Here is a 13,365-nt window from a genome sequence, read left to right as displayed (position 1 = left end):
TTAGTATGAAAAGTCAATTTGTGGAAAGACAACCCCTTTAAGAAAAAGGAAAAGTATAAAAGATTGAAAACTCTTTGTTTTATATTATATTTGGCTATGGCTGTAAACACTTTTCAGAAATTGCCAAGAAAGTGTGTGCATGATATCAGACTTTCTTAAAAGCAGATCCTTTAGAAAAAAAAAATGCCTAGCAACTGTTATATAGATATTAATCTTCAATAAAGCAAATCTAAGGGGAATTAAAATGTTACAGCAAAGCCACTGTAAACTCTCCTAACTTGTTTTCTTATGTTTTAGTGGACTCGTTGTTTGCATGGGATTACTTTATTTTTAATTATGATCAAGTTTATAAAACTTCTCCGCTTTTACAAAATGATGGCTCCTTGTGTGGCTGTATTTCAGCATTCTTGTTCCAGCTCAGCATTCACAGTGGTGAGTAATTTCATTTTATGTTATCTTTTTTAGGTAGAGGAGAGTTTTGCAAGTAATTTTAACAGTGATATTTTGTCAATTAATTCTAACTGGCATGAATATTATAATGGAGTATTTATTGTCTTCAATTTTCAGTCACTCCTCAGTATAGGTTTTCCAGAATTTCATATATATCATTAGACTAGAGGGAGGACCCGGCTTTGCACGGGTATATTACATTTTATGTTTGTGTAGTGGCCCCATAAGAATTGTCCAGTTTTGCACTGGTGTATTTTGTATGTGGTTTGTGTGTATGTCCATAAGCGTAATGTGATTATGTGTATCTCATTTTGGATGTCAGTGAAAAACCTGTGATCAGTTGTTATGGATACCTGGAGTAAAGCTGTATCTAATCCTTCCCCATGTAGTACTGTGTTTAGATGCAAGTATCCAATCCTTGTTGGTGTGGTACTGTGTGCAGATGCACATATCTAATCCTCCCCGTGTGGTATTGTGTGAAGAGGCGCGTATCTAATCCTCCAGTAAGTGAAACTGTGTGCAGACGCGCATATCTAATGACTCTGGCATGTGGTACTGTGTGCAGATGCACGTATCTAATCCTCCCCTGTGTGGTATTGTGTGAAGAGGCGCATATCTAATCCTACGGCATGTGGAACTGTGTGTAGACGTGGGTATCTAATCCTACGGCATGTGGTACTGTGTGCAGACGTGCGTATCTAATCCTACGGAATTTGGTACTGTGTGCAGACGCGCTTATCTTATCCTCTGGCGTGTGGTACTGTGTGCAAACGCACGTATTTAATCCTCCCCTGTGTGGTATTGTGTGAAGAGGCGCGTATCTAATCCTACGGCGTGTGGAACTGTGTGTAGACACGTGTATCTAATCCTACGGCATGTGGTACTGTGTGTAGACGCGCGTATCTAATCCTACGGCATGTGGTACTGTGTGCAGATGCGTGTATCTAATCCTAAGGCATCTGGTACTGCGTGTAGACGCACGTATCTAATCCTACGGCATGTGGTACTGTGTGCAGACGCGTGTATCTAATCCTAAGGCGTGTACAACTGTGTGAAGACACGTGTATCTAATCCTCCCCTGTGTGGTATTGTGTGAAGAGGCACGTATCTAATCCTACGGCGTGTGGAACTGTGTGTAGAGGCGTGTATCCAATCCCCCGGCATGTGGTACTGTGTGCAGATGCGCATATCTAATCCTATGGCATGTGGTACTGTGTGTAGATGCGCGTATCTAATCCTCCCCCGTGTGGTACTGTGTGTAAACACGCGTATCTAATCCTCCCCTGTGTGATACTGTGTGCTGAGACACGTATCTAATTCTCTGGCTTGTGGTACTGTGTACAGAGACACGTATCTAATCCTCCAAAGTGTGGTATTGTGTGAAGAGGCGCGTATCTAATCCTTTGGCGTGTGGAACTATGTGTAGACGCGCGTATCTAATCCTACTGCATGTGGTACTGTCTGCAGACGCGTGTATCTAATCCTATGGCATGTACAACTGTGTGCACACGCGCGTATCTAATCCTCTGGAATGTGGAACTGTGTGTAGACGCGTGTATCTAATCCTACGGCATGTGGTACTCTGTGCAGATGCGTGTATCTAATCCTATGGCGTGTACAAATGTGTGCAGACGCACGTATCTAATGCTCTGGAGTGTGGAACTGTGTGTAGACGCCTGTATCTAATCCTTCGGCATGTGGAACCGTGCGCAGACGCGTGTATCAAATTCTTCAGTGTGTGGAACTGTGTGCAGAAATGCGTATTTAATCCTCTGGTGTGTGGGACTGTGTGGAGACCCGTGTATCTAATCCTCTGGCGTGTGATACTGTGTGCTGATCTGTGTATCTAATCCTCTGGAGTGTAGAACTGTGTGTAGACGCCTGTATCTAATGCTTCGGCATGTGGAACCGTGTGCAGGCGCACGTATCTAATCCTATGGCATGTGGTACTGTGTGCAGAAGTGCGTATTTAATCCTCTGGTGTGTGGGACTGTGTGCAGACCCGTGTATCTAATCCTATGGCGTGTACAACTGTGTGAAGACACGTGTATCTATTCCTCCCCTGTATGGTATTATGTGAAGAGGTGCGTATCTAATCCTACGGCGTGTGGAACTGTGTGTAGACGCGCGTATCCAATCCCCCGGCATGTGGTACTGTGTGCAGATGCGCGTATCTAATCCTATGGCATGTGGTACTGTGTAGACGCGCATATCTAATCCTCCCCCGTGTGGTACTGTGTGCAGACGTGCATATCTAATCCTTTGGCGTGTGGAACTATGTGTAGACGCGCGTATCTAATCCTCTGGAATGTGGAACTGTGTGCAGACGCGCATATCTAATCCTCTGGAATGTGGAACTGTGTGCAGACGCGTGTATCTAATCCTATGGTGTGTACAAATGTGTGCAGACGCACGTATCTAATCCTCTGGAGTGTGGAACTGTGTGTAGACGCCTGTCTCTAATCCTTTGGCATGTGAAACCGTGTGCAAATGCACATATCAAATCCTTCAGTGTGTGGAACTGTGTGCAGAAATGCGTATTTAATCCTCTGGTGTGTGGGACTGTGTGCAGACCCGTGTATCTAATCCTCTGGCATGTGATACTGTGTGCTGATCTATGTATCTAATCCTCTGATGCATGTATCTCAGTTTGGATATCAGTGTTGTATTGTGCATGTGGAGTGACCGTGTGTATTGCAGTTGGAATATGAGTGAAAGACTTGCAGGTTTGTATTGGCTAAGGGGGGGGGCACTGTATTTGTAATGCTGTATCTCAGCAACGGTACGTCCGAGCGAGTTGGAGTCTCGTCTTAAACCTTCCCGGATACCTGAAGTATCTCTGTACCAAATTTGGTGAAGATCGGTCCAATCGTTTGGTTCGCATTAGAGTACAGACAGACAGACAGACAGACAGACAAGAATTCATTTTTATAAGATAGGGAGATATATACATAAAATGCAGCTATTCTGCAGCTTATATAGCTAATGTAACTAAAAAATAACCATTTGTGCTGACACATACAGTCCAGATTTTGTTGTGCTAAGAAAGAGTTTTGAAGTTGTAGATTGTAATTTGAGTGTGAAATTTATAGATGTGCATGTCATGCTGCTGCTGCTTCTTTTGTCTATGGTGCTGGAGGAACTGCTGGTCTGGCTTTGTTTCTGTCAGTTCCAAAGACTTTAAATGGATATGATCTTTTGAAATATGTATTCTATAAAGTTAAATGAGTAAAACCATCAGCTATGCATTGAATAGATGATAAATGTTAAAATAGTAGGATTCCCATAAATCACAAGAATGGGGAAATTTGCATGGAGCAGATGAGCATATCTGTGGGACTATAGGAAACAGCTTTCTTTTTCTGTCAGCCCCTAGACTTTGAATGGATATGCTCTTGTACAACAGCCTTCTATCATATTTGATAATGGGGGCGTTTACCCTTGCGCCCGATGTCCGCCCTGTGCCATTCCGACGCGTTTTCGTCATCAGCCCAAAGAAACTGGACACGGGACGGAAACCTGGTGTTCAGCTTTAAAACTCATTCATTTGAATGGGTTTTTAAATGTGACCGCTGGTGTCCGCCTGCGGCCTTTCTGCGGGGAAACCATTTTTTTTTAGCTGGACACAAAGTCCTGCACAACCGACTTTGTGTATGACCGAAAAAAACAGTTTTCCCGAGGAGAGGCCACAGGTGGACAACAGCGTTCACCGTAAAAAAACCCATTCAAATGAATAGGTTTTGAAGCTGACTGCCGGGTTTCTGTCTCCTCTCCAGTTTCTCAGGGCTGAGAACACAAATCCGGCAGAATGGCAAAGGGCGGACACCGGAGGCAAGTGTGAATGTCCCCTTAGCTGTATTGCAAAAAACAGCAGGCATTGGGATTAATGCCTGGTTCACATCTGCATTCAGCATTCTGTTCAGGAAGTCCACATGGAGATCCCCCGAACAGAATGCTGAACGCATTGGCAAATAGTGAGCTTATGAAAGCACACAGACCGCATAGACTATAATGGGGTCCATGTGTTTTCCGTGTGGTGTCTGCACAGAACATGTGGACAGAAAAGTACCTCATGAACTACTTTCCTGTCTGCATGACTCATACGGACTCCGCATGGAAAGCACACGGATCCCATTATAGTCTATGCGTGTTCTTTTACTGCTCACCACTTGCCAATGCATTCAGTATTCCATTCGGAGGGTCCACATGCAGACCAGGCCTAATAATTCATAATGGCAGTCCATACATTTATGGTTTAACCAGGGACCCCCACTCCAGTATGTAGTGTTATACCATGGAAACTATGTAATTCCAGTAAAGTGTCATACTGATGACACAACAGTAAATGCTGGCTGCATTATACTGCCATGGTTTATAGCTGCTACGCAATCTAAATGGAATGGAACAGAATCGAAGCTCCATCTTTTACCCCATTGGCCTCTCTAGGATGAGATTGTAAGATGCAGATTGATTGCTATGGCGCATGGTGGCTACTGTTAGGCTCTCTTACTACTGCTGACAGGCATAATTAAATGCCAGCAACAAAACAAGTCTTCATACAGTTGTATCAGTATAAAATAAAAACTTTTATAGCTTTGGGAATTCGTAGATTAAAAAAGAAAATGCTTGGATCTTATGGACCAACAGGTCTGGCTGTTAAGGGGTTAACAGAGTAGCATACAGAGTGCAACTGTTCAGCATAGAGTTCACATATCTAAGATAGTATGGTTTGTTTTACGAGCATACAGTGGTGGTGTCCCCTTGACACGCCCCCTTGATGAAGCCTTAGGGTGAAATGGCATTGGGGTGAGCGTGTGGCAAGGTAAAAATGGTGTTCCTATATTTATTCTTGGGGTATATCTTTGTCTTTATGGGGTAATGGGCAGACTATAATGTTATGTGCTATGTTCTGTACTGAGGTTTCTCTTATGCTATTTAGTCCTCCCCTTTCCTGCCATACCCATATCCTATTATGTTGTGATTGTTCACCATTCCTCCTTACCACCATCATGGTTTAGTTTGTTCCCCTTATTATATGTTGTGTTGTTATTGTGGTGCACTAATAAAATGAAATTCTTTTATTTATTTCTCTTAGTGGTCATGGTATTTTTGTTCTCGTGCTACTGGGGTTTCAAATTCGCCTTTACCAAATTTTAATTTGATGGAAATGAGTTCCAGACTCTCTGGCGACTTCTAGGTGCATACAGATTGCACCATTGAAGCCAAGGACAGTACATTTTATTTCATTACACACACTCAATGACTATGGTATAACTAGAGATGAGCGAACACTAAAATGTTCGAGGTTCGAAATTCGATTCGAACAGCCGCTCACTGTTCGAGTGTTCGAATGGGTTTCGAACCCCATTATAGTCTATGGGGAACATAAACTCGTTAAGGGGGAAACCCAAATTCGTGTCTGGAGGGTCACCAAGTCCACTATGACACCCCAGGAAATGATACCAACACCCTGGAATGACACTGGGACAGCAGGGGAAGCATGTCTGGGGGCATAAAAGTCACTTTATTTCATGGAAATCCCTGTCAGTTTGCGATTTTCGCAAGCTAACTTTTCCCCATAGAAATGCATTGGCCAGTGCTGATTGGCCAGAGTACGGAACTCGACCAATCAGCGCTGGCTCTGCTGGAGGAGGCGGAGTCTAAGATAGCTCCACACCAGTCTCCATTCAGGTCCGACCTTAGACTCCGCCTCCTCCGGCAGAGCCAGCGCTGATTGGCCGAAGGCTGGCCAATGCATTCCTATGCGAATGCAGACTTAGCAGTGCTGAGTCAGTTTTGCTCAACTACACATCTGATGCACACTCGGCACTGCTACATCAGATGTAGCAATCTGATGTAGCAGAGCCGAGGGTGCACTAGAACCCCTGTGCAAACTCAGTTCACGCTAATAGAATGCATTGGCCAGCGCTGATTGGCCAATGCATTCTATTAGCCCGATGAAGTAGAGCTGAATGTGTGTGCTAAGCACACACATTCAGCACTGCTTCATCAAGCCAATACAATGCATTAGCCAGTGCTGATTGGCCAGAGTACGGAATTCGGCCAATCAGCGCTGGCTCTGCTGGAGGAGGCGGAGTCTAAGATCGCTCCACACCAGTCTCCATTCAGGTCCGACCTTAGACTCCGCCTCCTCCGGCAGAGCCAGCGCTGATTGGCCGAAGGCTGGCCAATGCATTCCTATGCGAATGCAGACTTAGCAGTGCTGAGTCAGTTTTGCTCAACTACACATCTGATGCACACTCGGCACTGCTACATCAGATGTAGCAATCTGATGTAGCAGAGCCGAGGGTGCACTAGAACCCCTGTGCAAACTCAGTTCACACTAATAGAATGCATTGGCCAGCGCTGATTGGCCAATGCATTCTATTAGCCCGATGAAGTAGAGCTGAATGTGTGTGCTAAGCACACACATTCAGCACTGCTTCATCAAGCCAATACAATGCATTAGCCAGTGCTGATTGGCCAGAGTACGGAATTCGGCCAATCAGCGCTGGCTCTGCTGGAGGAGGCGGAGTCTAAGGTCGGACCTGAATGGAGACTGGTGTGGAGCGATCTTAGACTCCGCCTCCTCCAGCAGAGCCAGCGCTGATTGGCCGAATTCCGTACTCTGGCCAATCAGCACTGGCTAATGCATTGTATTGGCGTGATGAAGCAGTGCTGAATGTGTGTGCTTAGCACACACATTCAGCTCTACTTCATCGGGCTAATAGAATGCATTGGCCAGCGCTGATTGGCCGAATTCCGTACTCTGGCCAATCAGTGCTGGCCAATGCATTCTATTAGCTTGATGAAGCAGAGTGTGCACAAGGGTTCAAGCGCACCCTCGGCTCTGATGTAGCAGAGCCGAGGCTGCACAAGGGTTCAAGCGCACCCTCGGCTCTGATGTAGGAGAGCCGAGGGTGCACTTGAACCCTTGTGCAGCCTCGGCTCTGCTACATCAGAGCCGAGGGTGCGCTTGAACCCTTGTGCACACTCTGCTTCATCAAGCTAATAGAATGCATTGGCCAGCGCTGATTGGCCAATGTATTCTATTAGCCTGATGAAGTAGAGCTGAATGTGTGTGCTAAGCACACACATTCAGCTCTACTTCATCGGGCTAATAGAATGCATTGGCCAGCGCTGATTGGCCAGAGTACGGAACTCGACCAATCAGCGCTGGCTCTGCTGGAGGAGGCGGAGTCTAAGATCGCTCCACACCAGTCTCCATTCAGGTCCGACCTTAGACTCCGCCTCCTCCAGCAGAGCCAGCGCTGATTGGCCGAATTCCGTACTCTGGCCAATCAGCACTGGCTAATGCATTGTATTGGCTTGATGAAGCAGTGCTGAATGTGTGTGCTTAGCACACACATTCAGCTCTACTTCATCGGGCTAATAGAATGCATTGGCCAATCAGCGCTGGCCAATGCATTCTATTAGTGTGAACTGAGTTTGCACAGGGGTTCTAGTGCACCCTCGGCTCTGCTACATCAGATTGCTACATCTGATGTAGCAGTGCCGAGTGTGCATCAGATGTGTAGTTGAGCAAAACTGACTCAGCACTGCTAAGTCTGCATTCGCATAGGAATGCATTGGCCAGCCTTCGGCCAATCAGCGCTGGCTCTGCCGGAGGAGGCGGAGTCTAAGGTCGGACCTGAATGGAGACTGGTGTGGAGCGATCTTAGACTCCGCCTCCTCCAGCAGAGCCAGCGCTGATTGGTCGAGTTCCGTACTCTGGCCAATCAGCGCTGGCCAATGCATTCTATTAGCCCGATGAAGTAGAGCTGAATGTGTGTGCTTAGCACACACATTCAGCTCTACTTCATCAGGCTAATAGAATACATTGGCCAATCAGCGCTGGCCAATGCATTCTATTAGCTTGATGAAGCAGAGTGTGCACAAGGGTTCAAGCGCACCCTCGGCTCTGATGTAGCAGAGCTGAGGGTGCACAAGGGTTCAAGTGCACCCTCGGCTCTCCTACATCAGAGCCGAGGGTGCGCTTGAACCCTTGTGCAGCCTCGGCTCTGCTACATCAGAGCCGAGGGTGCGCTTGAACCCTTGTGCACACTCTGCTTCATCAAGCTAATAGAATGCATTGGCCAGCGCTGATTGGCCAGAGTACGGAATTCGGCCAATCAGCGCTGGCCAATGCATCCCTATGGGAAAAAGTTTATCTCACAAAAATCACAATTACACACCCGATAGAGCCCCAAAAAGTTATTTTTAATAACATTCCCCCCTAAATAAAGGTTATCCCTAGCTATCCCTGCCTGTACAGCTATCCCTGTCTCATAGTCACAAAGTTCACATTCTCATATGACCCGGATTTGAAATCCACTATTCGTCTAAAATGGAGGTCACCTGATTTCGGCAGCCAATGACTTTTTCCAATTTTTTTCAATGCCCCCAGTGTCGTAGTTCCTGTCCCACCTCCCCTGCGCTGTTATTGGTGCAAAAAAGGCGCCAGGGAAGGTGGGAGGGGAATCGAATTTTGGCGCACTTTACCACGTGGTGTTCGATTCGATTCGAACATGGCGAACACCCTGATATCCGATCGAACATGTGTTCGATAGAACACTGTTCGCTCATCTCTAGGTATAACATCTTTGGCTTCAAAGGTGCAATGCACATGCAGCCAGAACTGCCAGGGGTCTGTCTGGAACTCTTCTCTTGCAAAATAAAATTTATTAAACTCAAAGACCAAGGGACATATTAGATGGAGACAGGTCTGGGATTGTAAACTCCAGTAGCATAAGGACATGCTTGTGGTTTAAGGGGCGTTCACATTACTTTTAGATGTCTGCTCTGATCATGTCTGTTGAAAAATAAAAACGGATGTCTATCATAATGGACATTAACAGAAACTAACTGATTTTATCAGTTTAAAAAAATGGACACATTAGCATCGATTAGTGTCTGTTTTATACTGTTCATTTTTTGTCTTTTTTATTTATGCTTTCTGAACATGTACAGAAAAAAACAGAAATACCATCGTCCTTCTGTTATGGTCTGTTAGCAATAGACATGGATATTAATAAATAACGTATGCTTGCCATCCTTCATGAGTCTGTTATTTTGAACGGACACCCTGGGTTTTTACATCCCTGAAAAAAACAAACACGTATAATAATATATATAAAATAATATATATAAAATTTATAATTTACAAAATCCCATTGATTTCAATGGGATTTTATTTATAAGATTTATGACGGTTCTTAGTGTCCATTGTTAACATTTTGTAATGGATGCTAGCAACAGACACTATTAATAATAGAGTGAACACCCCCCTAAAGGGCCCCAAACCTGATGACAAACTCGCTGTAATCAAACAATGTACCCAACACAATGGAATGTATACATCCCCTGCTCTCATGTGCTCACTAAATTCCCGGAATTCCGAGAATTCCCGGATTCCGCGGGACAGTCCCAGATTGTGAGTTGTGTCCTGCAGTCCTGGTTGGTGAGAAGTATGGTCTGGATTCAACTCATCTGCGTCCGGAGGACACAGATGAGTTGACTTCAATAGTTAATGAAGCAGGAATTATCCACAGACAGCTCCTGCTTCAGTCCTGTGCTCCCCATCCACTGTGGCCCCAGGTTGCTGTAGGTGCGATATGATGATGTCACACACATTGCACCTACAGCTCTTACAAAACTCCGGGTGAAGAGACTGCCGACAGAGCGGCAGGGGAGCAAGGAGAGGTGAGTATCAGTGTTTTTTTATGTTAAACTTTGGGTGGAAATTGAGGGTGAACATGAAACTAGGGGCAAATGAAAGAGGTACATTAAACTGGAGGTTGATGAAGGGGGGACATGAAACTGGCGGAAGGTGAAGGGGGGACATGAAACTGGGGGGCAGACATAGGGGAGACATGAAACTGGGTCAGATGTAGGAGGGGGCATGAAACTGTTGGCAGTGATGGAGGAAGACATTAAACTGGGGGCAGATGGAGGGGGAACATTAAACTGGTGGTAGATGAAGGAGAGTTATTAAACTGGGGACAGATGAAGGGGGGTATTAAGCTAGTGGCAGATTAAGGGGAGGGACATTAACCTGGTGGCAAGTGAAGTGGGGACATTAAATTGGTGGCAGATGAAGCAGGAACATTAAGCTGGTGGCAGATGAAGTGGGGCATTAAACTGGTGGCAAATGGAGGATGTGGGGACATTAAATAAGGTGAGATTAAGAAGAACATTAAACTGGGGACAGCTGGAGGGGGACATTAGAAAATGGGGGTCTCTAGATGGAGACAATAAGCTGGGGGCAATTGGAAAGGGACATTAAACTGGGGACAGTATGTCCGCTTCTAGTTGCCCCCAGTTTAATGTCACCCTCCAGCTACCCCTACAGTTAATGTCGCCTTCCAGCTACCCCAATTTAATCTCCCCCTCTAGTTGCCCCCAGTTTAATGTCCCCCTCCAACTACCCCCACTGTTTAATGTCCCCCTCCAGATGTCCCAGTTTAATGTTCCCCCCTATTTACCCCCAGTTTAAACTGGGGTATGAGGAGAGGGACTTCTTACTGTGGTAAAATTAAAGGGGAACATTATAATGTGGTGACATATAATGTTAGGGTAACTGTAGGAGCATTATACTGTGTGGGGAACAAAAAAAATGGATGAGAATGGGCGGAGACTACATAGAAGTGGGTGGAGCTAAATTTGCCACGGCGTGCCTTTTGTCCCTCTTTCTGTTCTTTGAAAATTGGGAGGTATGACAGTGCTGCAGCAGAAGCCTCCAGAGCATGCAGATTTGATCTTCCAGCACTTCTCCTGGTTGTACATAGAGGAGATAGAAGTGCAGCATACAGTTCTCCCACTCGCTTTCTCTCCTCCTGACTGAAATTGTTCATGTTAAGCTTCCGGGCTCCACTTCCAGTGCTGTTTTAGAACAAGCAGGAGGCATTAATTACTGTGTTTGCCTGCCACCTACTGGACAAAACAATTAAGTCATCTCTAAACAAAAAATTGTTACAGCTTTCAAGTGTCAGCATATGGTCTTTCAGCCCCAGCATTTTTTACCTATTAACACCAATGTATACAATGTATACATTGTGATTAAAAAAATAAATAAACTTGTGCAAAATAATCAACCACAATTTGTGCTTTTATACAGTAGCCTCTATTAAGTCTTTTGAAAAGATTATACTTATGAAGCATGTTGGAGAATTTAAGCTCTGAAGCCAGTAGAATTGTTAATGCAGCTTTGATCTGTAAAACAGCATATAATTCAGTATCAATCCAATAATGTACTAATCTATTTACACATTCCCTTATCGTTGCATGTATTGTATGTAACAGTAGATTAAATCTATTCAGGGATTACGATTTTTATTGCCTTATTAGGGAGCCTTCACATGGAGTAAACGCGCGTGTATTTTTGCAAAATACACATGTAAAAATACACGTTTAAAACTAAGACTCCCATTGACTTCAGTGACATTTTACAGGCATATTTTTACACGTGTATTTTTACACGTGTATTTTGCAAAAATACACGCACGTTTACTCCGTGTGAAGGCTCCTTTTCTGTATGATTTCTCTGCCTTTTTTGGCTTTGTTAGTAGTTCTTGTCTTTGATTGTCTATTTTTCAGTTTATTTGAAAATTTCTATAAAAATTACAGTTTTTTAAAAAAATCTATTCAGGGATTGATGTAAATGTCAATCTCTCCAACATTGTGGAATATATTTCTGCTATTTAATGGGCAGAAAATCATTTAATCTTAAATATATTATGGTACATCTGTATTGTTTGTTGAAGATGAGCAAATGGTTTCCAGTGAATCTGAAAATTTCGGGATTTGTTTTTTGACAAATTGAACAAAATGTAAGCCAGCTATTTAACTAGCAAGTTTCTAGTTAGCTTGCTGCTATTTCACTCTTGGACCTCTCGGACCCATGTTCAATAACTAAGAGTAAACCAGCTAATGACAGCTTAGAAGCTAGCTAGTGGACCATTTGATGATACATGGATACGTGTATTTTGGATGATCTGTACACCAAAAAACGGTCTTGGCAGGGTCTTCTGTGTAATTGACTTACTTATTTTATTTATGTTTCCGTTCTTTGGTTCTGTTCTGGGACCCGAAAAACGGAAACACTATCTGCTTAGACTAATGAGTCTGCCCAATTTTCACCCGATATCAGTAGAGAGAAAAGTCCTGCTTGCATTGTGCATGTCTCCACATATTTTATGTGGATGGTGAACATAGTCCTCAAATGCTAGTGTGAACCTAGTGTTATTCAAGCCAGTGACAGTTTACAGCTGTATTGGCTGCCTTTACTTTCAATGACCTAGTGTAACCTAAACTTTATACTTTATATGGTGTTATGTAGGTTGCGTTTAGTCATTGAAAGTAAATAAATGACTTTTCAGAGTAATTGAGCACTTTCGATCTGATGCCGAAACAGTCATATGTGACCAGAAACAAATCTCAAAAGATTTACTCCTCTCTATTGTTTGTTAACCTCTAAAATAGTGACCTTACAATATGACTGACCATTTCAATGTTTGTCTTTACAGCTAATTGGAGTGGTCTTCACCATGGCCTATTCTTCATTTGGACACCTCATGTTCTCCACTGAAAGCAGTTCATTTTGTACTGCATTAAATTCAATTGAGACAATTTTTATACATTTACTGGGGGTTCGTGGTACCAAACATATCAACTTTTCCCAAAATCAAATGAAATCTAATCACATTTCATTACCATACTATTATGGAGCTCTCTTCCTCACATTTACAATTTTGTGGACTGGAATGGTAAGCATGAAATTTACCATGGGCAAATATATAAAAGATATGAGATGCAAGTTCCAGGTCTTTTTATGGATTTTCCCGTTACCTACTTTTTAATGCTGTCTTGGAATTCACCAAGAAAGTTGTAACTATTTTTTTTATTTGACCTTGGTGA

General features: G+C 43.9%; 1 protein-coding gene across 1 annotated transcript in view; it reads left to right on the top strand.

Annotated features, from left to right (window-relative positions):
• Positions 1 to 13,365, top strand: part of PKD1L1 (polycystin 1 like 1, transient receptor potential channel interacting) — a 194,435-nt gene that overhangs the window by 160,996 nt on the left and 20,074 nt on the right. The window contains 2 exon segments of the mRNA XM_075271991.1: positions 298 to 432; positions 12,975 to 13,214. Coding sequence (XP_075128092.1) covers positions 298 to 432; positions 12,975 to 13,214 — 375 coding nt within the window.

The sequence above is a fragment of the Leptodactylus fuscus genome, chromosome 4 (assembly GCF_031893055.1).
Source record: "Leptodactylus fuscus isolate aLepFus1 chromosome 4, aLepFus1.hap2, whole genome shotgun sequence".
In the NCBI taxonomy this organism is placed as follows: Eukaryota; Metazoa; Chordata; class Amphibia; order Anura; family Leptodactylidae; genus Leptodactylus; species Leptodactylus fuscus.
This window is presented reverse-complemented; position numbering and strand designations above follow the sequence as displayed.